This window comes from Varroa destructor, unplaced genomic scaffold, assembly GCF_002443255.2.
Source record: "Varroa destructor unplaced genomic scaffold, Vdes_3.0 BEIS01000001.1, whole genome shotgun sequence".
NCBI classification, from domain to species: Eukaryota; Metazoa; Arthropoda; class Arachnida; order Mesostigmata; family Varroidae; genus Varroa; species Varroa destructor.
The window spans coordinates 21951828-21978057 of NW_019211454.1; the positions used below are offsets into that span (position 1 = coordinate 21951828).

General features: G+C 38.8%; 3 protein-coding genes and 1 long non-coding RNA gene across 10 annotated transcripts in view; 1 reads left to right on the forward strand and 3 right to left on the reverse strand.

Annotated features, from left to right (window-relative positions):
• LOC111243371 (uncharacterized) overlaps positions 1–1524 on the reverse strand; it is a 41896-nt gene extending 40372 nt beyond the window's left edge. Inside the window, exon 1 of one of the 2 annotated variants that reach the window (XM_086976741.1) lies at positions 1482–1524. In XM_086976741.1, the coding sequence (XP_086832867.1) occupies positions 1482–1509 (28 nt within the window). In that variant the 5' untranslated portion in view covers positions 1510–1524. Of the gene's footprint in view, positions 1–531; positions 765–1481 lie in introns of those variants that run through there. The other variant, XM_022788814.2, reaches the window with a different exon arrangement.
• A 10772-nt stretch (positions 1525–12296) lies between these two features.
• Positions 12297–19852, reverse strand: LOC147758384 (uncharacterized). Of its 2 annotated transcripts, XR_015318530.1 has the most exons (4): positions 19823–19852; positions 19463–19570; positions 14196–14326; positions 12297–12491 (listed from the first exon to the last, which is right to left on the reverse strand). It is a non-coding gene; the product is annotated as an uncharacterized LOC147758384 (long non-coding RNA). The 2 variants fall into 2 exon arrangements; XR_015318529.1 differs by lacking the exons at positions 19463–19570; positions 19823–19852 and adding an exon at positions 18656–19395.
• Positions 13430–15867, forward strand: LOC111243372 (paxillin-like). Its single transcript, XM_022788818.2, has 2 exons — positions 13430–13732; positions 15224–15867. The coding sequence occupies exons 1-2, from the start codon at positions 13542–13544 to the stop codon at positions 15396–15398; spliced, it is 366 nt and encodes a 121-aa protein (XP_022644553.1). The 5' UTR covers positions 13430–13541; the 3' UTR covers positions 15399–15867.
• A 63-nt stretch (positions 19853–19915) lies between the features above and the next one.
• LOC111243361 (zeta-crystallin-like) lies at positions 19916–26031 on the reverse strand. 5 transcript variants are annotated; one of them, XM_086976738.1, is made up of 10 exons: positions 25665–26031; positions 25162–25307; positions 23355–23609; positions 22885–23037; positions 22570–22742; positions 22315–22399; positions 22017–22133; positions 21245–21343; positions 20773–20871; positions 19916–20213 (listed from the first exon to the last, which is right to left on the reverse strand). In XM_086976738.1, exons 3-10 carry the CDS (start codon positions 23490–23492, stop codon positions 20040–20042), a joined length of 1038 nt encoding a protein of 345 aa, XP_086832864.1. In that variant the 5' UTR covers positions 23493–23609; positions 25162–25307; positions 25665–26031; the 3' UTR covers positions 19916–20039. The 5 variants fall into 5 exon arrangements, with proteins under 5 accessions (XP_086832864.1, XP_022644531.1, XP_022644530.1 ...); XM_022788796.2 differs by having other exon boundaries at positions 23355–23533; positions 25162–25302; positions 25665–26027; XM_022788795.2 differs by having other exon boundaries at positions 23355–23533; positions 25665–26027.
• Between the last annotated feature and the right edge of the window lie 199 nt (positions 26032–26230).

Genomic DNA, 26230 nt, shown 5'->3' on the forward strand with positions numbered 1-26230 from the left:
GTTAGGTAGATGTCAGCTAAGACAATACACCCCCGAGCTTACGTACCCCTGGAATTCCGACCGTCGCAACTGCACCCGCTTACACCCACTCAGATAGATCTACAGATACGGGGTCTAGGAAGATGTCTTGATGAATGCAGAGTTCCAAGAGGTCAAAGATCGCTGTTTCCCAAGCGAGCATTTTTAACGGTCAGCAGGTCGATCAAAATGTTTTGGTTACATATGTGTGCACGGATAGCGGTAGTGCCGCAAAATCTACCCGTGTTTTAGTAATCTCTCAAAGAAACTTACCTGAGGTGGCAAACGTATTTTTCTGAATTTGTCACAAAAGCCCTTAAGCATTTCCAATTTCAATATGCTGCCTTTTCACTCGCAATAGATCCAAATTCGGGTTCAGCATTGTGCTATGAGCAAGTTTACGTAGATATTCAATATAGTAGAATCCATAACTAGGTAGTAAACATTCTAAGATTGAACCCTTTCTTAGAAGGCCAAAATCACAACGTTAGAAATACGAAATAAAATACATACTAGAGACGCACGTAAATAATTCAGCACATAGCAGGAAGCCAGCTTTTCCTGCCATACTCTAGCTGGCTCATTCGGTACTCCATTTCGGTTAGCCACCTCAGTACGTCACTTAATCAGTCGTCACACGGCGTTCGGCATTTCTATATGATATTTTCTAAAGCAGTTGGGACACCGTCTTGGCGTTAACAAAGGCTAGCAAAGCCGTTATTCTAAGTCGGCGCACTGAGCGAAATTCTACTACCGTAATCTCATATGCGCACTGCAGTGCGTGCTGCGTATAAAGCCATTATTGGGCCACGGCAGAGCGTGACTATAGGTCTGTTTAGTATACAGCAACCCTTTCTCAACGGTCTTATGAAAACTGACTGCTTTTAGACAAAGCGGAAGATTGACACTCAGCGATTTTTATTACTTATCCTTTTTTAGTTTACCAGTAAGCCTATTAAATGCCCCCTATCTGATGTCCACATGAGAACGGTGACGTTTGAAGCCCTTCCTATCAAAATTCTGCGCTTTATCCCAAGCTGATTTAGTGGATAAGCTCGAGTACCCCAACATTAAGTCAGTGCTATGTTTTAGGATCAAATTGGCCAGCTGTATAATTTTCACAGTATACTATCTGGAATATAACGTAATTATCCTGTGAATAAATAATTTATTTTAGAATAAAGATTATTCGTTTACAATACATCTACGGAAGCGAACATTCACCACAGAAATAAATGCGAGCTACAAAAAATGTGATGCCGTATTAAAAAAAACGTTGTTTGATCATTTTAGTTCTTCGTACTAGTTCTATTTTTTTTTTTTCTAAGAGGCTATATTTATGAATGCCGTGATCGCTCTCACCATTGAATTGACAAGAGCAGTCCTGAATATATACTTAATTGTCAAAAGCGGTCACGTTTTAAGATCGTTACGTAGCTGATCAAAAATTATAGAAACTTTACCCGTCATTAAAGCATCGCCGAACAGCATCTCGTTCGCGACGATAACGCTATCGTAGGGTAAGAATCTGAAATTCACATTATCTTGAATGTATGAGCGAGTATACATAGCGCCACTTTCGTGCATAGATATAGATATGTAAAAGGCTTGCAATGTTCATGAGTGGTACCTTAGGACGAAAAAATGCACTTCGCTTCGGTCGGCTATCTGAGGTCGATGAGGACTGATCGAAGGTGCTTTTGAAGCAGCACGGTCGATACAAAAATTGTAAATAAAGCAAAAGGTACACTGTGTTCATAAGACTATCGACGTCTTACATCTATGGAATTTACGTAAAAACTGGAAACCTGAACGCCGCATGAACTTAGTGAACATTAATGAGTAAACATCCGCCCGGTACAGAGCATCACGCGGCTACAACGCTGGATTTTTACGCAGAATCGTCATCAGTCGACTCAAAGTGGTCCTTCTTGTTATATAAGCAGCGAAAAAAAAAAAGGGATATACGCCCAAGTTCAAATTTGGGCCAGATCTCTATTTCGACAAAGCGATGACGTTTGGTAGAAGTAGAAGTGTCTTATGTGCTGGCATATTCGCGAAAAAAACAGGCCGGTCAACAACGATCTGCCCAGTATATTGGCCCGTGTGGCCCAGTATATTGCACACAGAATACTCTCCAAATTTCATCCCGTCGGAGAATTACCTTTTCAATAAGCATATATTTGACAATGAGTAGGCTTCTAAAACTAGGCCGAACAAGTCGTTCAGTATCAAATCTTACACTTTCACACAGACTCAGAGATGGGAGAACGCAGTAGAGAATGGCGGCGAATATGCAATGAATAATTGGCCGGTAGAAGTTAAATAGAATGGTACGTTTTTTATCTGAAAAAAAGGACAGAAATGTCCTTTTTGATGACCGAACCCCAATCACCTTGGCAACCTTTACTTAGTAATAAGGTAAGAAAAATATTAGTAACAAACAAAGTACGCGGTTAATATAATTTAAAATATATTTTAAAGAATTGACAGGTGCACAGGAGCGTTGACACCCTCTATCTGCTTCACTTAAATACTGAGTTATTGGAAGTTTACTGTAGAATTAATAGTAGAAAGAGATAAGCAAATATAGATACGTGTTGTACTGGTGAATTTCTCGAACTACGTTTTTCTTGGTTAGACCACGGCTTCTAAGTTTCGTGCACACTTCATGAAGCACCACTTAAATCGATCAACACAAAAATATGCAAAGAGTAGTAGTAGACAAACACAGTAAAAGCTCTTTATGATTTTTCGTCCCGTTGAAGTGTGACTAGCCAAACTGCCACATGCGACGTGAGGAGCGCTGACGGTGCCGTCCACTTACCTGAGTCTAGATCTACTTTTACGTCTCTATTGGCCTTGCCGTCATGCTCAGCCTATCACTCAGTCTTTCCTATCTATCTCACCGGAAGGCCGTTGAAGGATTAGAGTAAAGACAACCGATTCGAAGTTTGATATAATTGCTCGATCGATTTTGCACCTCCAACAACTTGCTAAGATTTTCAAGGTGTATAAAATGTCTACTGAGGCTCTCCTAGTTCTTACGTGAAAATTGTACGTCTTCATTGAAGGCATTCAAAAAGAACTGAAATTACCCCTTGTTATTTGCTCGCCTTTTGCGCTATCGCATTGATGTAGATTTTGGTCGTCTCGAAACAAAGAAAACGTATGGCAAATTAAGCGGGGCCTGCTTCATCTTCTTTTCACAAATTTGACTTAAACCGTAAGCGAAAATATAGCCTTCTAATTTAAGCGCAACGATAAAACTGGATTAGTTAGGCTATTTTTATAGAAATACGGACATTGTAAATGACCTATTTTTAAATGTGCAATTACTAAATGTTGTTTTACGTATGAATAATCAGTTATCACGAGATAATATTTACTGCCTTCCATCTACCGTGGACGTTCAAAGCGGAGTGTTGTTCTTGTGTTCAGCAGTATAGAGCCCGACATGTCTTCGAACGGATTACTAAAATTGCCCTCACGTCCTATGTAATAATACGAGTCGAGCTCAAACGCCTAAATGAAAGATTTTTTCCTTTAAGCTCTATAAATGTTTTCATAAAGAAAGGGATATGATCTGTATATCCGGCTATGCATTACCACGAAAGCACACTGATTCAGCTTAGAAATACTTGGCGACCTACTACAGTTTAGAACATATATAATGAACTGAAAATTTATCCGACGTTTCGTTTTTTTTAATGTGTAATTTCGAGTGGTCGGCAGATTAGCAAGAAACGTTTTTGGAAAAAAAACTTTCATTATACACAACTAAACAGAAACAACACAAACATATATCTGTTATTTTAAGTTAAATTCATATTACTAGGTCAGATTATATCCTGTACTTAATGGTAATGCCATAGTACCATTATTACTGAACAGTGTGGACGAAATTTTACAAAAGTTTTGAAAACTATTTTTCCGAAACAATTGCCCTTACATTGACATTTTGCCCGCTGCTCATCTTCTTAGATATTTGTTATTCAATATATGTGTGTTCAATACATGCAAGCTTGCTGTTATATAACCCAACTCAGTGTTTGATATTTATTATTATATTAGTTAGGTATGTCATAAATGATAAAGCTTCAGGTGATTATTACTGGCCTACAAAAGACGCCACTTGATTTCCAAAAATACTTTCATTCTATACCTTCGTTTGGCTAAGATATTACCTTCCACCGTGAGTACAGCCTCAATTCCGCGCATAAACCTCCTAACTAGTTATAACAAAATTTTCTATTTGATCTTTTTTAATAACAGTCGTGCCTTTCGCCATACTGGAATGTAAATTCGTTAAAGTGTTGCTCAAATATGCTGTATTTAAAAAAAATAACACCAACGATTTTAATGTTTGAGTTAGTAGCGAGCCAAAAATTACAAATCTACGAGGGATGAAAAAGACCGAAAAAATGTAAAAAGTTTATAAAAACGCAAAAGTTCTTAAACAGAGTGACCACCGGAACTCATCTGGTCGAGCTAATTAACAACTGACATCATCATCATCTTCTTCTATGAAATCTCCAGCTTCTTGAATCTAGATTTTATTAAAGATATTTCTGTTTTCGTCACGAAAATTTTCCACAGATTTTTTCATAAGCCTCATAAAAAGCGGCATTTTAGCCAAAAAAAAACTAAGCCTTTATGCTAAGGAGCGCTCGTCCTGCACGGAAATATTGGATAGTAAATGCTCTTCGCATGGATCCTGAAAACGACGCATTATGTTACATAATTATGCTGTCCTAGGAAAAACTGGCTCTCGTCTTGCGCTACTAAAAGTAGTCAATGAACGCATGGCCATTGCAAGAGCCAGCCAAATTTTTACTCAATCTGAGGGCACCACCTTATATATAGAAAAATTAAAAAAATAAAGCTTTTAGAGTTATAAATTTCGTAAGTAATTACTTACGTACAGTATCAACGCTGTATGAAACTGAAGGCATGCATATGTATCCATTATGGTAGTCAAATAGGAAAGGTGTTACTCAAAAAACCCCTGTCAATATACAATACAAAGTCAACATTATTAAAGGAATTTATAAGGGGATTATAGAACAACGGCGTATAGCTTACTGTTCTACCCTAATCTTGCCGCCCGCCTTCAAGACAAGCTGTTACAAATGCTACGAGTGATTACCATTGATGGGCAAATCATTATGTACATTGGTCCGGTGGTGCGGAGCATCCGCAGGTTATTTTGTTTTTCCAATGATGCATTACTTTACTGCTAAATCGACTCTCATGGAAAACACGAAATTTCCATTCTGCTCGTTTTAGAAAATGATCCTAAACATAAGTATGTGTTAAAACGAAGGCCATACGCAATGCAGCCATGTAGAAGCAATTAGTTTTTTTGTAAAGGATCAACTAAAACACTGCGCTCTGTAAGAAAAAAGTTCGCAGCGTAGTCGTGACGCTGCTTTTGAAAAACGTAAACACTGAACTAAGGATCAGCATCAAAAGGACAACGAAGTTTTCCATTATCATTTCGAAGATAGACGCAGTCATCAGGAATAACAGTGCATTTTGGTATACGTAATATCATTTTATTGTTTTTGCTGTCCCCAAGTCAGTCGCCTTCTAGATGCCAAATACGAAGGCGGTCCATTTTATTCGCCCTTCAAGTCGCTGGCGTATACTCTACATTTGGTAGAAGTTTACGGTCTTAATAATGTCTATTGTTTAGATGGGTACCTAGCAAAAAGTCCTGCTCCGGACTCCGAACAAGAGGCTGACAGGTAGTAACTGACATTCAATTTAAGCGAACGATCTGTGAGATAGACGCGACATCAGTCCGTCATTTTGAAACTCACACCGCGGGAAAATGTCTTTGGTAGCATTGATAAGTCCAATGCACGGAAAAAAAATCCAGATAAATGCTACGGAGTGCATTGTGATGTTTTTTAAGGATTGCCCTCTTGTGGACAATCCCCAGTAGTTGAACGCAGGTTGACTTTCCTTTGATAAACCCTTTTGATCCGGAAACCAAGGCGATCATAGCTAACCAGATACGTGATATACGGTGGTTTCTTCCATGATAATGCGAAATGCAGACCTTCGAGCAATACGGCGACAATTCTCAGCAATGAAGTGCTGTTCCTTTTCTAGACTCAAGTTACCATACCTTCTCGAGAAATTAATTTTACCAATCTTTCCTCAAATAACTCAAAACTTTAGGTAGGCTGTCAGGGGTAATGCTTAATTTACGATCAAAACTGTCAAATCTGTTGAGCACTGGTTCAGAGGTAAAATCGATGTCATTGAGACCCGTAGGAACCTGGTATCTACGCTTTGTAATTTGAAGTGATTTTAAAGTCTAGTCGCTCCTTTCAAATAGTCAGCCGTCAATGAATTGTTTATTATTGAAAGGACAATTACACTGTGGGTTTTAGCCGTTCGTTTCCATATCGAAAAAAGTTTTAGAATCCTTTTTGTCGGGCATCGAAGGTCATGGGAGAATTGTCGTACACTTCAATTGTTTAAAAATTCTTGCATAGGTAGTGCCTGTAGAGGATAAATGACCCAATAAAGCCGTTAACCAAATTACATTGTTGATGAACAGCGATTTGTATTCTTGTAGTATGAAGCAACGTCTTTACGTCTTTATAATTTCAATTGAGGGCTTTCTTCACAGGTTCACTTCATATATTCTCCCTGCAGTTCCGTGAGCGCCTTCTTCATAGCATAAGTAAAGAAGTCAGCGTTGTCATACCCCGATTTTGTGGACCTCTACACGGCAGCCATGTGTCCCGGAGCATACTTGTCCAATTAGGCAACTGGTCCTGTACTAGCTGACTGTTGGAACTAGCTGAAGGACGCATGAGTTGCCCTAAACCCTTCAGGTATCCAGCCGCACAACACTTTGTAGAACATGCCAATGAACTTCGCTGGCAGTGCGTTTGTGTTTCTTGAAGAACTATCTTTCATCTCTTTTACCAGAAACGACGCACAAAGGTTGAATGTTGGCATTTGCTTTTAGCTTCCAGGCGCACCTCGTACACCATGAACAGGTCAGCAACCATTTCTACTCCTGATATTGTCTCTATAAGTCGAGAGAAACTTTCTCGTTAGAAAAGATTAAAAAATAACCTGCTAACGTTGCTCTTCTCTAAGATTGGTAAGCAAACAATACTGAGTGGATCTCGACGTTTTGGAGGCCATAGGGAATATCAGTCTGACATTTGTGACAAATGATTTGTACATGAGATTTTCGAAAACGGTCAAAGACACGGTAGCCATTTCTAGTTGAAATTTCTTTGCTAACAACCTAACTGAAAAATCATCATAGATGTACTTTTGGATGGCGTAGAATAGCTCCGAAATCTGCAGTAACTTTTGTCCGTCATAGATCAGTTGAAATAAATAATTGCCATGAGGAATACCTCGTTGATACTGTATTTAGGGATCGACACCATCACCTTTGTGGCAACAGGACTGACATATATTCTGTCATCAGAGTTGTAGCTCAAGTGCACCATGAGATAATAATAGAAATGGGAAAATATATCCTTTCTATCTGATCTGTTCGGCGGCGTGCGAGTCGACATTCGGCATCTTACATCTCAACGTGAACGGTCCACCCTTGTCTACTAATTTAGCCTCTGATTTCACCGAGAGTTCTATACGCGTCTCTGTCTTTTTCAAAGCGGATTTTCACAAAAGGCTTCGAGGACGAACATTTTCCGGGAATCAAATTATACATACATACAGTTGTGTTATCGGATGTCGAGGCGTTCAAACTAATTACAATACAAACGCAGCTTTATAGTACCATAGACTACACCGTAAAAAACAGCATGAAACGTGTTGTTGACAATAAACTGTGTTCTAATACTAGCCACCTCAATAATGGCGCCATTCCCCAAACAAATACATGGTTGATACACCATTACGAGTCATTTCAATTGAACATATGCTTGTTACACTGGGTAGATTCTTATCATTAACGACTGTGCAGTGATCTACCGTATCTAGTTTAATTAGCTTATGATACACAGTTATCTTTACGGCCTCATCAAATTGATCACACGGCCTAATACAGCAGTCTTTATAGGAGCTCCACAGAGGACGAATCGATTCTAGACACTGTCAGGTGGATTCCGCAGGAGTCCGCAATGCCTTTGAGCAGTATAAACGCTTAGAAGATATAAATCTGTTTTGGAAAAAGCGCCCAAGGTTTTATAAAGAGTGGCAACAGAAAGGAAGACAAAGTCATATTCTTATTGCTGAAGTGATACGCGCATCAAATGCTAGCAAGAGCATGCAAATCATGAAACTACTAAGGAGTAAGTATACCAAGTACTAAGGATTAGCTTAGCATTGTACTTACATCAGTCTGCCTCAATTCTGTTTGACAACATGTGGGTTCGCATTTTGACAAGCCATTTTGGTTATTCTCTATAAAATACTCTGAACAATATATCTGGAAAGATAATATTAGCTTTTTTAAGGGAAATGTTTCGACTTCCCAGCTTCAGGTTTGTAAATGTCGGCTTAAGGATTAGCATTGTGTTTACGCTATACGTCATCAATCTGTAAAGAAAATCAACTGCAACGAAGCCTTTTTTTTATCGCATCTGCACAACATGTTACGAAGAGGCTCGGCCAGAGCTGTATCCAGCTTGTGGCACACTATCGCTGACATACTGTCTGGAGCAATTTTACAATTTACGGGAAAGGCTCTTGGAAAGCATTTGGTATTGCGTCAGGGAATAATTAGGTAGCAATGAACTGGATTTCCACAATCGGCAGAGACGTAAAGCGAACACAGGAGTCCTTAAAAAATCTCGTCTTCTTGCGTACCATCCGATACTAACTGACCGTTCAGTCTCGTCACACCCAACTTCTCTCAGTAGTACGAATTTTTTCTTAGCATGTCTGAAAACCTAATGTATTTTGCTACATCATGCTTGCATTAACGCCTATACTTAATATTCAGACGCTTATAGATTCTTCTGGGAATGCTGTTGTACTTCGGCAGTAGGAAGTACCGGAAACAGAAGATAGACGATGTAAGTCTATCTTCTGTTTCCGGTGGTGTCGATGGTTTATGTCCTCAACGTTACAAAAAAATATGAAAACTGAGGCTCTAGGCCAAAATTAGGCAGGTTTTTGTAGCCCCAAGAAAACTTTTTTCAGAAATTATGTATTATACAAAAAATCCTATAGCTAGCTCATTAGATTAGATTGCTGTGTTGCCTTAAAAACGGGTGGATTCAATATGACAATGTCTACGACAAATGACATATGGTGCAAAAGTCTAAACAAAATTAGTGCTGAAAGTGCTGCAAGTCAGTGTTATTGCTGTGAACAAACTGTTTTCTACACGAGCGCTAATGTGAAAGACGGCTATCGCGGTGGGTAGGTAAATTATACTGATCGATATCGCTTAATGTTAACATGCTAGTCGCATCGCAGCATGATTTAAGGACGGAAGATACATTTGCCACTTGATCATGTCCAACTCGATGGGCCATAAGATTGAAAGCGCCTGCTCTCATCTAGAAAAACATCAGCAGCGATTCTTTCCACACAGAAAAACGAATTAAGGAGTTGACAAATACTCGTGGGTGGGCATATTACCTGGCACCTGTGTTTGAGGAGTCGCAATATATCGCAAAAGAAAATGGACTGATTGCTCCCCACGTACGAAAAGGGGCATCGTGCGATTCTAGCAAGTGGATAGTCGTTGTTTACATCGTTTACTCTATTTGTTCGCCGTCGTTGATTTCGATGTCGCCTATAATCTCTTGGTGTTCTATATAGAATCTACTGAATTGTATGTCTTACACGTCTGAATCCACGAGTTAGCCTAAATTTTAGCAGTTTTGGACCGTGTCGTTATATTATGTTATTATTATAAAATGTTGAGCCACGGGCAAGCACAAGGCTCAAGTGCCGGATGTCTGTATGCATATATTAGTTTTGCCTGCCATTCATTTGAAGTGAGCAATTATATTATAACAGGCCTTTCCACGTGGCTGACTCACTATACGGTGGGGCTAAGTGGGAGACGCATCTCCATGTACTAATAGAAGGCTCAGGTCAGAGTCTAGACACAATCGGTAAAACCCGATGCACGATACTGATATTCAACCAAAATGTGCTAGCTAATGCACATTACGGAAAACAGCAGAGGCTTTAAAAACGCAAAAAGTATGCAGACTAAAGATCTACTATATATTGATGACTGCATTCACTTTCGATGAAGTATACAAATTATTACGGTTTCCCATGCACGGCAATAAAACATTTTTCAAGCACTGATATATTTGTGCAAAAAATAAAATCTTGGTAATGACATCATGATTAAAGAATCGGTTTCTATTTAAGCCATTTACTATATACTACTACCCTGGCACATGTATCCATGTCCCATATTTATATTTAACATAACTTAAATTCAACATATTTAGCTAGATTTATAATTAGAAATTGATGTTGACCACTGCTATATTAAGAACGCCCTATCTTCAACAGCTACGGATGCGAGCACAAAAAGTCATTTACTGATGCTACTTGGGTATAGCATATGGGTATACATTTGAGTTGTGACACTAGCTAAGCTTTCTTTTGAGACGCAACGTATCAATTGGTTTAGAAATGGAAAAATATCGTAAATAAATGATGGCGAATAACTAATACATTAATTAAAAAAATGAATAATTGATTATTAAAATTGAAATAATAAGCTGTGTTTTATGTTAACTGAAAAAACACGACTACTTCTAGTTAACTTAATGCATCAAATACTGAGCCTTAGTGCTTCGCTGTTTTCGATCCGAAACTGCACGGCCGACTCAGACGGTCGATTCAACTTTTGCCTCAATCAGCATCTCCAGAAGATAATTTTTGGCTGCGTTTTACCCAAATGATCATTTCGAGCCCTGAAGTGCACGATAATGCTTTATCTTTTCTAGTCGTTAATGTCGATGTAGGAACTAATCGTGCCAACTTTTTTTTTTCTATAGGGTAAAGCCGTGTTCACCTTGATTCGCTGACTTAGATTTTCTGTTGCGCCCTATTGAATTTGACTGTTCTGGCAAGTGTTCGACTTCCCATAGGCCGCTTTTGCTTGCGCCAGCTCGAAAGAATGCTTTGCTCAGCGGATGTTTCCGCTAACAGTATCTTGTTTTTACATAATAACAATAAGGATCGTAGGGCAGTTCTGGACGTATTTGTAAAAATCAAGTTAGATTTTAGTATCAAGCAGTAGATGAATTATGTCATATCAAAGTCGCAAATATTTGCCTGGAACAAACACTAGTAGAACCTAAAAGCGTATTGCCGGAATCGTGCTATGTCCTATTTAATAGTATTAGCTTCTCACCTGCTGTTCAGAAGTATGTAGTACTTTCTAAGCCTGGAACGCGACAGTCAGAAATAGCAGTGTCTATTAGAGTTGTCGCCATTCGCAGAAAATAGCTATTTGAGCAGTTTATTGAACTAGTCTCTCAGTTTTAACGCATCAAAGCGCTGCCCAGAGCTGCTCTGTTATTAGAATGTTTCTTAACAAATGGTTACAGTATAGAAAATATTTAAGAAGCAATTTTTTCGGTAATGTAAGTGACAATGTGTTCTCGTTATGGCAGGACGTATTTACTCACCAAACTCGATTATGTGAGAGGCAGCCTAGGTCCTAACGCAGGATCATTTTTATGAAGAATTTTTTCTTACGGGAAAATGTCCCGACAGTAAACTGATAATGAAACAGAGTCGAAAGGACACCGATGGAAGTTGCGTGACTATGAAGCCAATCGCGCACCCCGGAAGGTCAAATAGTAGTATTCAGGGAGCCTCCAGCGCCTTGAAAACGTATCAAACGACGCAAATTCGAGATTTCAGATCAAGTTTTCTTGGACTAACATCTGTTATTTCAAAAACGTTTACGTCCGAAATTCGCCAAAGGCTTCAGGAGGAGTTCGCCTAATTACAATCTCGTAGTGTTCGAGGTATATCAGTAGGTGAGATTTATTGAAATTAGACACAGTATAGATAGCGAGGAAGACCTTAATTTTGCGTGGGGCTTTTAAAATTGTCCTGAGTTGTGTTCGACTGTTTTATGAAAAGCGACCTTTTCAACCTTTGTACGCTGTCTGTTGCCAGTTTTTAACTCGATGGACTCGACGATTCGTTAGGAAAATGATTCGCTACATACAGAAGCGCTACACTATAGCCTATGATGTAAAGCTCGAGGTTGAAAGAAGAGGGAGAAAGTATACATACTTGCAACTTTTCATAATGTTATTATAAAATGCACAAACAAAAAAGTGGCTCCATTATGGAATTTTATTATTTCTCTTTAGCATCACAAAGGGATAGAAACAGGATGGCTATTCCTTCCCTCGTTCTCCCCTTTGCTCGTCTGGGAGGTGGTGTTTTGGGTTGATGAGAATTTACGGCGGTAGGTTGCGATATCCGAATGCCGTCACATCATGGCGCCCCACGAGTATACCCGATGTCTATAAGTACAGAGTATTAGCATAAAGATCAGAATTATAGTAACAAAGTGAATGTGTTACACCACCTGGCGACATGGGTTACGAATACTATGACGTGGTTAGGGAAACTGTCAACCACACACACCCTCTAAGAGATCAGTCTTGACGTCGTGGAGTCGTTAGATATATCTTATGCAATAAATGCAACGGAGGTCAATAATCAGCGAGGCATTGTCATCATCATGCGTCAAGCATGATGTCCTATTAAAAGCGCCAAATTGAGCAAATAGACTTGCACTTGTGGACTTGAAATTTCGAGACATATTTGAAGCGCAGCACTCATCCACCTGTTTGCGTACGCACCTCTATTTGCGTGTCGCCTTATTATTAAAACTAGATAGAATAGATTAAGTTGTTGTATCTTTCATTGAGACTAGCCACTCAGTTATGACATAGATCACCATATTGTGCTATGCTTTATAGGCGTCTCTTTGATTCGTTCTCGTCATTATATCTGTATTCTTTTGACTTTGAAGTCACCTGGAAGATCTAACTGCCATAACGATCGCAACTTTCAAGCCGCTTCATTTTAATAAAGTAAACTCAATCGACGCTGTGTTCCGTTTGCTTCCGATGACGTTTGCATCCTCGCATGACGTGTGCCAATCTTTCGTACAAAGGCTAACAACTAGCTTTGTTATATTTAGAGTCTGCCTATAGGCCAGTAATGTGGCCGAAGGGGCTAAGGAACGGCGGCAGATACAGCCGACCGTTATATCGCCTTTGTCGAAACGACAGTGACAACATTGATCAGAACATGTACATATACGTAGGTTCTTTCATCGGTTGATCCGCCTTTAGAGACAACGAACTGTTTCCGAAGGCGGCTGACGGCCTATTTAATGTGTCATCTGCCATGCCCTCTAGCCACCGACACCCTCTCCTCAGAGGAACCTTTAAACCGCAGTCGGAACCCCGTGGTGGTCAGCCTGCGAACTACTCTATTCGAGGGTGGAACGACCACGGCAAATATCTATCGACTGAACGAAACAACAATATAAACTTGGCAAAATGAATGACACGTGCCCTGGTTGTAAAAAGAAAGTTTCAGGCCAAACGGTGACGGCTTTGAAGAGGAATTGGCACCCGCCCTGCTTCGTGTGCAAAAAGTGCGCACAGAGTTTGCTTGGGAAAGACGAATTTATGGAGCAACAAAACCAGCCGTACTGTAAGGAATGCTACCACAACACCTTCTCGCCCAAGTAAGTTACATCTGCAAAATTCCATTATAAATTAACGTGATTAACATTAGCTCGATGGTTGAGCGTTGATCTGAAGACAGCACTTGTGTTTAGAACACTATTGGAGTTCCTTTTACCAACGCTGCCGAAAAATATGCCTGATCTTCGTCAGACCAAAGACAGTCCTACCATCATCGTAAAAATTTCTGTTGTTCGCAATGTCTCGCGGGATCAATATCCAGTAGAAAAGCTTCACATATTTCAAAAATGAATTCCGAAAAATCTAATGGTGTTTTTGCTGCCGCTGCCAAACGTCGAAGCTGGCGAAGAAAAGTATATGAGAGTTGTAATGCTGATATCCATTTACTCTCGTTTCTGTGTAACTTCCACTTGCCTGCTTCCGTACTATACACTTGGCACATACAAAACGTACGTTAGCCATTGAACACGACACTTTCTAAACACATAAGCGTTCACTACTTACACCACATTTCCACCATGTCATAATCATCAAACGCAGCCGAACATGAATCTTGGCCTCCAGCGTCTCTTGTTCGGATGCGGCTATTGTCTCTTCCTTGGGAAGACGATGAGCCATCCTCCTAAAGCACCTACCTAAAAGCAGGGGGCAACAACGTATTTTTAGCAACGAAGACCACGACTGAGCGGATTGCTTTGACGGCAACCCCATAAGCGTCTTTAACGGGCTTATGTCGGCTTGCAATTATATAATTAATTATATTATATATGTTGCACATTAAGGAACTACAGCGAGACAAGTACTACGAATGCCTGCGTCTAATGATCCTACCTATTGCTGAAACAGGCAAGCTCTACGTCAAAAATTAGGTACTGCCAAATGTAATCAAGCCATGGCCTCATATTCGTGTACTTTTCTACCAGCCGGGCCAGATCGTGTATCAAGGCGCTTAGATTTGAATGCTGTTCCCCAGGCGACCTGGTGAGGTTCCATAGCGAGCACCGTCTTGATGCATATGGGTTTAATGTGCTCTAGTAATAATAATCTATTGTGTTGAATCCTATCCAAATGTTGTAGACTCGTTCTTCTCGTTTACGGGATGCGCTACTGTTAACGTTACATTAGAGTGAAACTATAAATAAACTTCTACTGATTGAACAAATTTTCTTTTTTGTGCAAAACGAAAAAATGTAACGTAAATATTTCGTAGTTTTTATACTTGTTCAACTTTGGAAAGTTCCTCAGTTGACTCTTTGTCACTCTGAACTTAAACATTTTACTTTTAGGCACGTCTTGGTCTCGAAACTCATAAATTATAAATGGCAAAAAAAATTTCTATTTCGAACCATTCAAACTTCGATAGTTTATAAATTTGAGTTTTTACTATATATTTTCGTTCGGGACCATATCTCAAGGCAAACTTGATGTTAGTTAGCATTGACGATAATCACTGCAGCAACGAGTGGGCAATGTAATGGGCAAACAATGGGTTTTCCAACTTAATCACAGTGCAGTTGTAACTGGGTTTTCAGATGTGCTAAATGCAACGAAGCTATCAAGGAAAAATGCGTCACTGCGATGGATAAAACGTGGCATCCTGAACATTTTCAATGCGCCAAATGCTCGAAGCCCATCGACGTATGCAGTAAACTTAAAATCGCACAGAGTAAACCATACCACAATGAGTGTGAGTGCGAAGTGGCTTAAACAAGCTAACAGCTCTAATAAAACATGAGCTAAATATTTTTCATCGATTATCGATTCTTTTAATCAACAGTTTCGATGCGCACTGTATGATATCGTAAAAAAAAAAACAGAAAAAAAAAACAGTAATCGTTTTGCTTTATGTACCCAACGAAATTTCCACACGATCAAAAAGCGTTAACGCCAGTGGGTCAAGCAGGGAATCTTGTTTTAGACATCGATATTTTGGTACGCTCATGAGTAAACGCGGAACAAATTTTACGCTCACTTAAGCTCTACGTGGACAGATCACGCGGTATGTCTGGATGTCTGCTTATATCTACTTTTTAAAAATAACAAAATCGTATACGTGTGAAAAATCAGTGTCTAAGTGCGCCGCTTTCATTCACCTACCATTGTTTAGCGAACAATGCAACAACAACACGGATTGTTATTGTTAAAAAAAATAAAGATAAAATATTAACTATAATTATGTTGAGTTTGTCTTCTTTTTGTTGTATCTATAACTCATACAACATATTTCAAATCAAATTAATCTTAAAAATAATGTACAAACAGCTACCGACGACGCTTATCACATATGTTCGTCTCATCCGCTTATTAGGGTACAATATTAGCACAAAGTATAAGCTATCTTAGCTCAACAACCTCTTAGTGATTTAATGACAGACATTTTATTTTCTATAGCGTTTTATTGAGCGTTACGCGGGTGGTAACGGTGATGGAGATACACGCTAGAGTATTGAGAATTAGGCCATAGTCCACCTTTCACTTAATTTGCAACAAGCGTTTATCCGTTGTGCTAATGGACTCAGACGCTTAGCTTGGCTTCAAATAAGCAGGAAAAAGCAGTCTGTACATACAAATGTATGCTATGAATTGTACGTAACAAACACGCCATACGAACAGTAGATATTTTCGTTTATAGAATGCAAGCTTCTTATCTAAATTACATGATTTCAGTAAATCAACCTTGCCTATGTAGGAGCACAACGATTCTATGCAATAGGTACTGTAATACATGTACAAACAAAATGAGCGAGCGAACCGATACCATCCAGTCGTTTTCGTCGTGAATACATCTGTCTACTGTTGATATTGCCAGGCTGTCTGTATGGGGCGTCTCTGTTTACTTTACGTTACCAATTGGCGTGTGCTGCTATCATACCTATAACTGAAAGCACAAGGTTCAGTATACCCAGTCGCGTCTATGCGCATATTTTTACCCCATGTCACAGTTGTATTGGAGAAAATGAAGTTTATAATGACGATCACATAGCATTATAGGCTGTAGAGGCCCATAGTAGCCAGTCAATACATAATAGTCTTTATTACTAATCTAACATATGAAATATTTTGTTTTTTGAGCGTTCCCACACACCAGTAGCCTCGTCCTGAAGCATTTTCGTGTTGAGCATTGTATTAGCTGTTTCAGTTTGTTCCTGTAGCGGACGTGTTTTTTACTCTGGGTACTCAGAACTGAGATTTATTAGGTTTTTCAAATAATCAGTCCATCCCTAAACGTTCTATAGATGCCTTGGGCCATACTAGCACAGGTTCTTTCCAGTCATTTTTAAACGATTTGCCCGTTTTCTCTGCAAATGCTGTGATTACTGTAGCATTTTTTGGAGCATTTTTATTAGCGTGCTAGTCGCTTTTTCTAGCTTACTTATTAGTGTCAGAGAGTGTATTTTTATCTTTATCTTTATTTTTAGCTTTATCTTTATTTCAACCCTATTCTTTTTGTTTTTGTGCTCCTATAATCATGCTAGTTGCTGCATGATCGAATTTTTCCTTTACCGCAATGTTCAAATTATCAATGAAATTTCACTCCGTCATAACTTTGAAATATCCCTTTCCAAATCCTTGAACCGTTAGGTATTCATTTGCATACACATCCATGATAATACCTCCACTAAGTTAGCTAATAGGTAAGTTGCCATCGCGTGTCGATAGGCGTCTTTTGGTTCATGATAATCTACTATGGAGCATAAGTGATTACGCTCATCTACAGCAGACATCCCTATTTATTCTACTCGGCCCCTTTCAGAATCATTGGACCAGTTCGAAACATCACTCGAATCGATTCGCGCACAGATGAGGGTTTTGTAGCTCGCTGTTCCAAACCAGAAATTTTCACCGCAAATCATTTACATAGGGCTGTGTTCGAACAAGCTGGTAAACTAAGTAAACATACAGTCCGAAAGCGCGTTTCAAGCTAAGCAGGCTTGACAAGATCATTGACCATTTTCGTCTAATTTTTCGTTTGAAATTTCACTAAAAGATAGTGAAAAATATCGGCTTCGTTACTTGGATGGTTACTATCACGCTATTAGGACCAACAATAGGTGCTTCAAGTCGCATACTTAGCAGGCACACACTCCATAGCTCTGAGAGGCTAATTGACCAACAGCTTTTTTTCATAACAACGACAAATTTAAATCGTTCAGCTTATATGTATATACGATAAATCGCGTCTTATGGTCGTTAGTTTTATTTCACATTAGCGGGCGCGCTTTCGATCATCGAAAGAATGCAGTGAGCTAGTAAGTCGTAGATCACTAGGCCAATATACCACAAACGATCGTCCATGGATATGTTAATGACAAAATGAACCGACACAGATACAACGTGCAGTAATTATTATTGAGTTATAGTAGTAAGTGTTTTAGTTTGAAGTTTTTTTTTTTAAGTGTTTTAAGTGAACACATATACAGGTCACTATCAATTATTTATGTGATTTTGAAACGCAAATGTTTTCTGAGATCTAAATTATCGCAGGGCCTATACATCACTAGCCATCGTTCGAAGCATTTGCAATCTTTATCTCTACGTATTTGTTTTCAGCGATTTCAGCAAAAATCGATGCTGGAATAGAGAAACGCTAATTGTCTTTCTGAACTTCGTCGCCCACCAAGCATTGTGTCAATAAATTAGCATTTGAGTACCGACGACAAAAAAGATGTGAAAAAAAGAGACAATAGAAGTAGAAGCAGTTCAATACTGGGCTCCCATACTTACCATGATATATGTGACGAGAAGGGTCGGTTTGTTATTTCTATCTTTTGTTGTTCTACTTTGTAACATAAGTTTAATATCCGTTACGCTTTTTTGCTTATAGCTGTTTTTGGGTTCACATACTAAACCTACAGAGAATTAAGGGAATCTTTCCGGGCTATCAATGACCTATGCAGTTAGACCACAACAAATCATCATTAGCCTACCACTGACCGCAAAAGGTTTTAGATTAGCTACTGAACCTGGTCGAGATCGTAGGTGTTTGTCGGTCATCAGCCAATTGCAGCCACCAGAGACCTCTCGCTTATCGTGAGCAGGCCAACCAACCGTCTCATAAGCATATTCGGACGGTAGTAAGCTACCGCCGAGCGACCTTTTCTATTTACAACGACCAATTTAAATCGTAAACATCCGCCCTATCCGGACCCTAACTGGCTACAAACACTCGGTACTTTATGCCGCGGGAAAACATTTTACCCTCTTGGCTAGCCCTAGGACCTTCCACTAAAATAACACGGCGTGCGTAGGTATATCTTGTTATCGTATCGTACTTTCTAGCAAGCGACATGACACTGACGTGGACCTTTTCTATTAGGGCATTGGAGTACCTCTTAATATTCCCTAAAATTATATAGGTTAATTATCACTAGAAATGCAAAATTAGTTATTGAGTTAGTTATTAATGAGTTATTGACTGTAGGGCTCTGTTGTTAAATACAGCGAAGCAATAAAACTGGTTCTCACAAAATCAGCACAATTTTTCTGCGCTCCCTGTGTGATGGACACAAATCGAGATTTTTAAGAGATCCGGAGAACGAGTTTAGTTTGTCTGTCACGATCGGGGGAACATTTAATAGCCAAAGCTAATTTTGTACTTATACAGTGCATCCAACAGTGATAACATGCTACTCTACTTCTAATCGTTATACCTAAACCATTCAATATTTTCACTCTACATACACAAAGCTTTCTTGATCGCACTAAAAAAGTGTTAGTACTTCAGAACTACCGTGCCTTATTACTCTGATAATATATAGCTTACTACTTACGACTATCGATTCAAGGGCACTGGCGATACTCCCAGTACTGGAGTACACATACGCGAAGGCTGCGTGTCCAAAACCAGAGTATACACACGATACGAACACGAGTCAACCCTGGCCATCAAAGTGAAAACTATTTTAACCCAATATCACGCTTCATGACCGCTGAAAGTATCATCGGCAGAGTGGTGAGCCATGTATAAAAGCGTTAAAGAATATAACCACAGATCATTTAACAATATATACCGGACAACCTCTGGCTTCATTCATTGTGTAATTAATCCCACAAACTGACTGCATTGAATAACCTGCAAAACAGAACAGTGCCAAACTAAAATATACTATACTCTGAGATCGTTCACACACCCGTTTGGCACTCGTTGTTTACTTCGAGTAGACCACTTTGCAGCCTACAATCTGTGCTGATCAGTTTTGTTTCCCTATCAATGAAGCATCCAGCAGTATTTAAAACATGCTTTATTCCACACTATCTTGACGTCAAAATAGCGTTATATTCGCTGCTGTTTCCATATTACGAAAATCGTGTGAAGGAACATAGTAACAAGAATTAAACGTTTAGGAATTAATCGTCGTAAATTTTCAACAGCAGCTTCCCGTTAGCACCTTCCTTCGCCTCAGTAATATCGGTATGCGCCTGCGGAGCTTCTTCTAAAGGATATTCCTTTGAAATTCGAGGCAACAGCCATCCATCGGCTACTCCTTTGCAAACATAGGCTGCTCCAGCATCCCATTCACCCTGTGGGCCCAAATCAGTACGAAAAAATCATTTGTATAGATTTGTAACAATTGACATTGAAACAACAAAAGTTGACATTGGACAGTGGATATGACGCCACAGACGGGTTAATCGGTGTCGCTGTACTGATGACAAAAAGCGTTCTCGTGAAATTTTTTGCCGAACTTCGATGTTTCGCTTATGTAAGATTTTTTGGCACCTCTACAATGAATCGCCAAAGAATCTGCTTTTTTTTGCAAGTACGGGCACACAGCTAAGAAAGCCAGAGAGCTTCGAATTTTTTTTTAACCTTCTTTCTTTTTTTTCTTTTACAAAAACCAACAAATGCAAAATATATTAAGTCCTAAAAGCTGCCCAAATTCTACGGTAAATCACTACGGTGAGTCTTTGGAAAATGCAAGTCAATCTCCATTGCACATCTAAACTTGAAGAGAAGTTTAGATCTGTTTCTTATACTAGGAGAATGCTATCAACTACACAAGGTTTATATGTACTACGGAAATCCTAACTAATGTACATTGATATAAATTAGTGTAGTAAATGAGCACTGGTTGCTTACTCTTGTCGCTTGCATAAGAGATACACCAATGACATAAAGTTCAGACGTCATAATGTGGCGTGCGTTGAGCGTATGCGTTGGTCCCCGATTCCCAACCACCTGAATTGTCAAGCGAATAACGCAGAGGCACATTATTTACTAGACAAACGCGTTCAGCTTTTATATATCGAAATGATGTATGTATGTAATGAGCTTCCAGTCCGACCACATGTCCAGGCCAACACCTCATTGCAGCTGAACCGAAAGATCAAACATGTATGCCGATCGAAAAGTAATACTTCTATTCTTTCTATCTTTCCGATCTATTCTTTCGCAAAGTACAAAAAAATACGGGCTCCAGTGCAGACCACTTAGAAATGATCTTTTTAGGCCTAATTTTCAATAACAGTGAAGTACTTGAGTCGAACAGTAGAACAGGTAACCTAACAAAGATAATGGAATTACTGAAATGATGTAAGAACGAATTATTCACCAATATCTTTCCCTGTCTGGTAGCCAAGATGCAGTCAGGTCCGAGATTGATGTCCGCTCTCATCTCTACGATGAGATCAAATCCATCCGGAAATTTATCCTGTTTTTACGGGAAATTAGAGTCCGATTCAGTCTATATTAGGATGTTTAGGATGTCTCTTACGGCACCCTCCTAAAGTTAATGAACAGACTTCGCCAAATACCTTGTTGCTAAGAGTTTGTTAAATCTAGGTAGCATATATAATAAAGTAGCCTACCTATCATGCGTAGGATCTTATATTACTTAAGATATATAATATATACGTATAATACGTATAATTACATTATATGGTAACACATAAAATATAAGGCACTCATTCTTTAATTTATATATATACCATATAATGTAATTATACGTATTATACGTATAATTACATTTTAAAAAAATTATATATTTTTTATTAATGATCATATATATGATCATTAATAAAAATATTCTTATTATTGTAAATCTGTCGATGCGAGAAATATTTAACAAACCATTGAAAATCATGGTACGCATATCGAATTGAGCAAGTTCCTATGAAATAAGCCATTCGCTGTTTCATCACTTATACCACTAAGTGATGAAACTGAACTTGTACATGACGTGTCTGAACCAGAATTGAACCGTTTGCGTTTATGAGTGATATTAGCAATTAAAACAGACATGACTTCATCGCTATGAAAAATAATTATTAAGAATAGAACAAATATGACTTGTTCTATTTTATGTCCGGTTGTATGGTTCATACTCGAACATAGTCTACGTATCCTTTCTCACGATGGCTGAAAACCGCGTCCGCCTTAAGACTTCGAAGGGTTTCCTCTCCACACTCACTGCCGGCAGTTGCCACCACTTTAAGGCCCTCCTGATGAATTGTTTAGAAATTGTTGTGTTAATATAATAATATAATAGAAGCCAATCCCTAACACAGTGATGCTACTATTGTTTGTAAAGTCAAAGACTCATATGAAATTTGCCTGAGATGAGCGATCACCTTGAACCAAAAGGATAAGTGAGCGCTGTTGTAATGAGGTAGATGAACTCACCCTTTTACCAATCTGGACACATGCTTGACCCACAGCACCACTGGCGCCGTGCACGAAAAGAGTCTGCCCGGCTTTACATTTACCTCTGTAGGGGGGAAAAACATGTAATGTAAGACTGTTTTTACCTAAAAAACCCAGTAAAATGTTCTAGGATTTTTCTTAAACAACGAATAAAAATTTCGTCTGTACGTAGGTAAGCACTTTGGCCAATGTATGATTATACGGAAACACGTGGAAGCGAAAAATGGCACGCACTTCACAATGAGTGCCCTATAGGCAGTGAGGTAGGGGACTCCTAGAGCTGCACCAACTTTCAGTCCAACATTTTTTGGTAGAAGCCAACAGTCCGTCCAAACAACAACAGCAAACTCCGCATAGGAACCATGAGGATTGGTTTGTGCAGCACAGAACCACACCAGATCATTTACCTATAACAGGTAAATATACGCATATTTCAGCACATCTTTTTTACGTAATTTTATATTTTATTCTGTATTAGTACAAAGAGAAAATATAATCAGCAGCCGATGAGACGGTGTTCGACATGAAAATGAAAGCCCATCATATTACCTTAAAAGCGGTGACACCTGAGCCAACTTTGACGATTTTGCCAGCACCATCCTTTCCAGGAGTATAGGGTAGTGAAGGAACTTTTCCAAAAGCCCCAGAACGTATGTATGTGTCCACTGGGTTAACACCAGCGTATTCCACCCTGACCAAAACCTGAGCAAGAAAAATGATCAATATTAATATACTACCGAACATACTTTACAACGCCAAGGAAACTTCTTTCCGTTACAATTAGAAGATATAGAGTAGCTGTTGCCCATCACGCTGCTTCAGGCCTCAGCATTAACAACTATTCAAGTAATCCTAAATAAAAAACCCATAGAATATTCAAAACAGCAAAAAAAATTTAAATTATCGCATCTACCTTATACCTTTGTATCTTGACTGAAGAAATACCTATTAGGGGCTACTTGCAACAGCCGGTTTGATTCTGCATCAAACCTAAAAGGTGGCGCAAAACTTTTGCTTACCTGATTTGGCTCGATTTCCGGAATAGGTACGGTAACGAGCTTCATGACATCGGGCTCTCCTAAGATCTTCACAACAATTGCCAGCATACTTTTCGCATCTTTGTCATCTTTTTTATCTTCTTTGAGTGCCTTAGACATCTTGGCACCACAATATTATACGGATTGTACGAACCCTTGCACTGTACGAAAATTCACATTAATACACTTTTCTCGAAATGTATTGCAGTGGTTTACGTACAAGTAACACCCCGTAATCTGAAAGACTCTTTAGGCTTTTTTTTTGAAAGTATTTAGGACTCTGTATGAACCACTTGCAATCTTGGTAGCCTTTTTTAAACTAAAGTAACATCTTGTGACGTAACGAATTTCACCACATTTAAAAAAAAAAATACCCAGTACCACAGACAAAATAACTAGTCTTAGGTCTTCAGGTTTATTTAAATTATTCAACTCATCCACTAATGATTCAATTATAACGTATGTTTGTAACGTATGTAAATTACTGACAGCTGTTTTTCGTGATTCGGTACTTTTAGCAAATCTAATCAACTTATTGACTTAATATGTAATTCAATCTGTTACATGAGAACTCCGCACTTGAAGCCAATAGCATGGGATGTTTTAAACGTACTGGTTTGCGGCAGAAATAAACATTTTTGCCGTAAACCACTATCTTTAATAATGTACGTTTTACTCATTTTATCATGTTGTGTGATTTGCGCGCGGTCTATTACAGTTCCTCTTCAGATCAAGAGATCAAGAACCTTAATAATGCTTTATAATTTTTCGAAATTTACTGATAACAGTACCAAACATCGTAATGTAGCTATTTAGCTTGGACAAGACAGCTGAAAATAAGACCCACAATTTATTGAAAACATTCTTCGATGCGTATTAACACTGTCCCTTAAGGACAGCTGTTTAATGCTGCCATAGTAAAATTTCACTATAATTGCAAGGTTGTGACTGAAACAACAACAACAAAGTCCAACAAATCCCCAAACAGTAAAAGAATATCAAAATCATTGAAATGTCTATCAAATCTGATACATTTCAAATTTTAAGACAGGTTAGTGCGGAAGTTGCTTCGAACAAAACAATTACCCGGTTTTAAACTATCAGTGGAAGTCTAACCGTGAAACCGGTTTCGAACTACAGTACCTAAGTAGAGTAGGCAAACATGCTACCATTGCAACATCGCCAGGACTGAGCAGTAGCTATCCTGATGTGAAAACCTCAACTAAGATAAATGGCTGAACACCAGTTGCTACCCAGATAAGTATGCAGAATATCGATATAAAATGGTCAAACGATGACATCATATAAAACGTTAAGCATACGGAAACGATCCGACTATCACTAAAGCTAAATTTAATGATCAGAGCGAGCTGAAAACCACTCCATTAATTCACAAATTTGAGACGAGCAACGCACGTAAGCAAGCAAGACAATGGGACAGAAATTTACCTAAATAACGGACGTATCCTTGAAGTGGCAAAGAGGACATATGGAAAAAAGATGGGAAATACAGGCTATTCCCGTCGTGGTGCGTGCTGACAATTCCGCGGTATAGGCGGATTAAATGAAAATGTACCAACTAGACTTATAGTGACGTCGACGACAAAGGGGAACTGTGGGTAGAACGAATGTCTAATCAATGTTTTTTGTGATAAATCATTTTATAGAATCGCAAAGCTGCTATTAATGCATGGTTATTGTATTCGTCATACGTAGTGACAGACAGTTTAATCATATTTTATAAGAAAATTGTAACATTCATAAATTAATATTAGCAGAACTTGCTTACCTTATATAATAAAATCAGTAATAGAAGAGTTCTCAAGCAGGCAATGGCGTCTCTGGCTGCTGCTAATACTAATACGATGCCTGTTTCATTTTTTTCTCCAGTCAATCCCCCACTTTCGCACTTCCGCGGGACGGTGACGCTCTTCACTAACAAAAACTGATCCTTAAGTTTACAATACCTTTTTAAATTAAAACCTGCATTGCACTTCCCATACACCCATTTACTGTTAGGTTTTCTATTTAAACCACTTCCCCTACACTAAGCGTCTACTCAATGAGCCTTTTAGCTCCTTTAGCCTTCTGCACAAAAATGCTTCTACGAATAACTTTGTTTTCTTACTAAATTCGAGTCACTTACGTTCAATTGTAAAAACACCGATTCGACAACCAATTATTTTTCTACTCCCTCACCTTCAGGTAAATACAATTTAGGCTTTTCTTCATTTTATTCTTAGATCTACCTTATAACAGCCAACAAGACAGTAGCTTGGAGTCTAAACTTACGGTGTTAAGGATGCAAAGTATGTGACCTCAGTGCTAGGTCAGCCAGCTCACAGGCCGTTGAAGAACTAAGACAACGAAACGAACTGTAACGTTTATCAGATTTTGTTGCACAATAGATGGTAAAATATTTTTTAAATTCTTTTGTGATACTTTTCACGGCGTCGTGAATAGACACTTGGAAACTTAAGTGTTGCTTATGGCATGTTGTTAATCTCAATCGAGCTTAGCGTATTTGTCACATGTCTAAAAAGGCGTATGCTTGGTGTGACAAAGCGTTTTCTTTAAAAAAAACAATAGGAACCCCTTATTTTGTCATAGGATTCAGAGAAGAGAAATTATGACCTGCTTTAGACTAACATTAGCCGCCAGACTGTAAATTGGTCTGTTATCTCAATGGTAATAACGATGCCGATAACCGTAGAAACAACCTTTAAGGTTGCCATTCACGTCGTTCTAGTTCGTTAGCCCCTTTATGAGGCTTGAAATGAAATGGATCCTCGTCGAGGAATTTAGTTATAAGTGGTGTAAAAAAGAGCATTAGGGCGATATACAAACGATATATTCAT

Excerpts from the sequence above, each read along its gene's own strand:
- LOC111243372 (XM_022788818.2), top strand. The coding sequence starts at position 13,542 with ATGAATGACACGTGCCCTGGTTGTAAAAAGAAAGTTTCAGGCCAAACG. Across the intron at positions 13,733-15,223 it reads CACAACACCTTCTCGCCCAA|ATGTGCTAAATGCAACGAAG; the intron begins GTAAGTTACATC and ends CTGGGTTTTCAG.
- LOC111243361 (XM_086976738.1), bottom strand. The coding sequence starts at position 23,492 with ATGTCTAAGGCACTCAAAGAAGATAAAAAAGATGACAAAGATGCGAAA. Across the intron at positions 22,743-22,884 it reads CAGGTGTCACCGCTTTTAAG|GTAAATGATCTGGTGTGGTT; the intron begins GTAATATGATGG and ends TACCTGTTATAG. Across the intron at positions 22,400-22,569 it reads TATAGGGCACTCATTGTGAA|AGGTAAATGTAAAGCCGGGC; the intron begins GTGCGTGCCATT and ends TCCCCCCTACAG.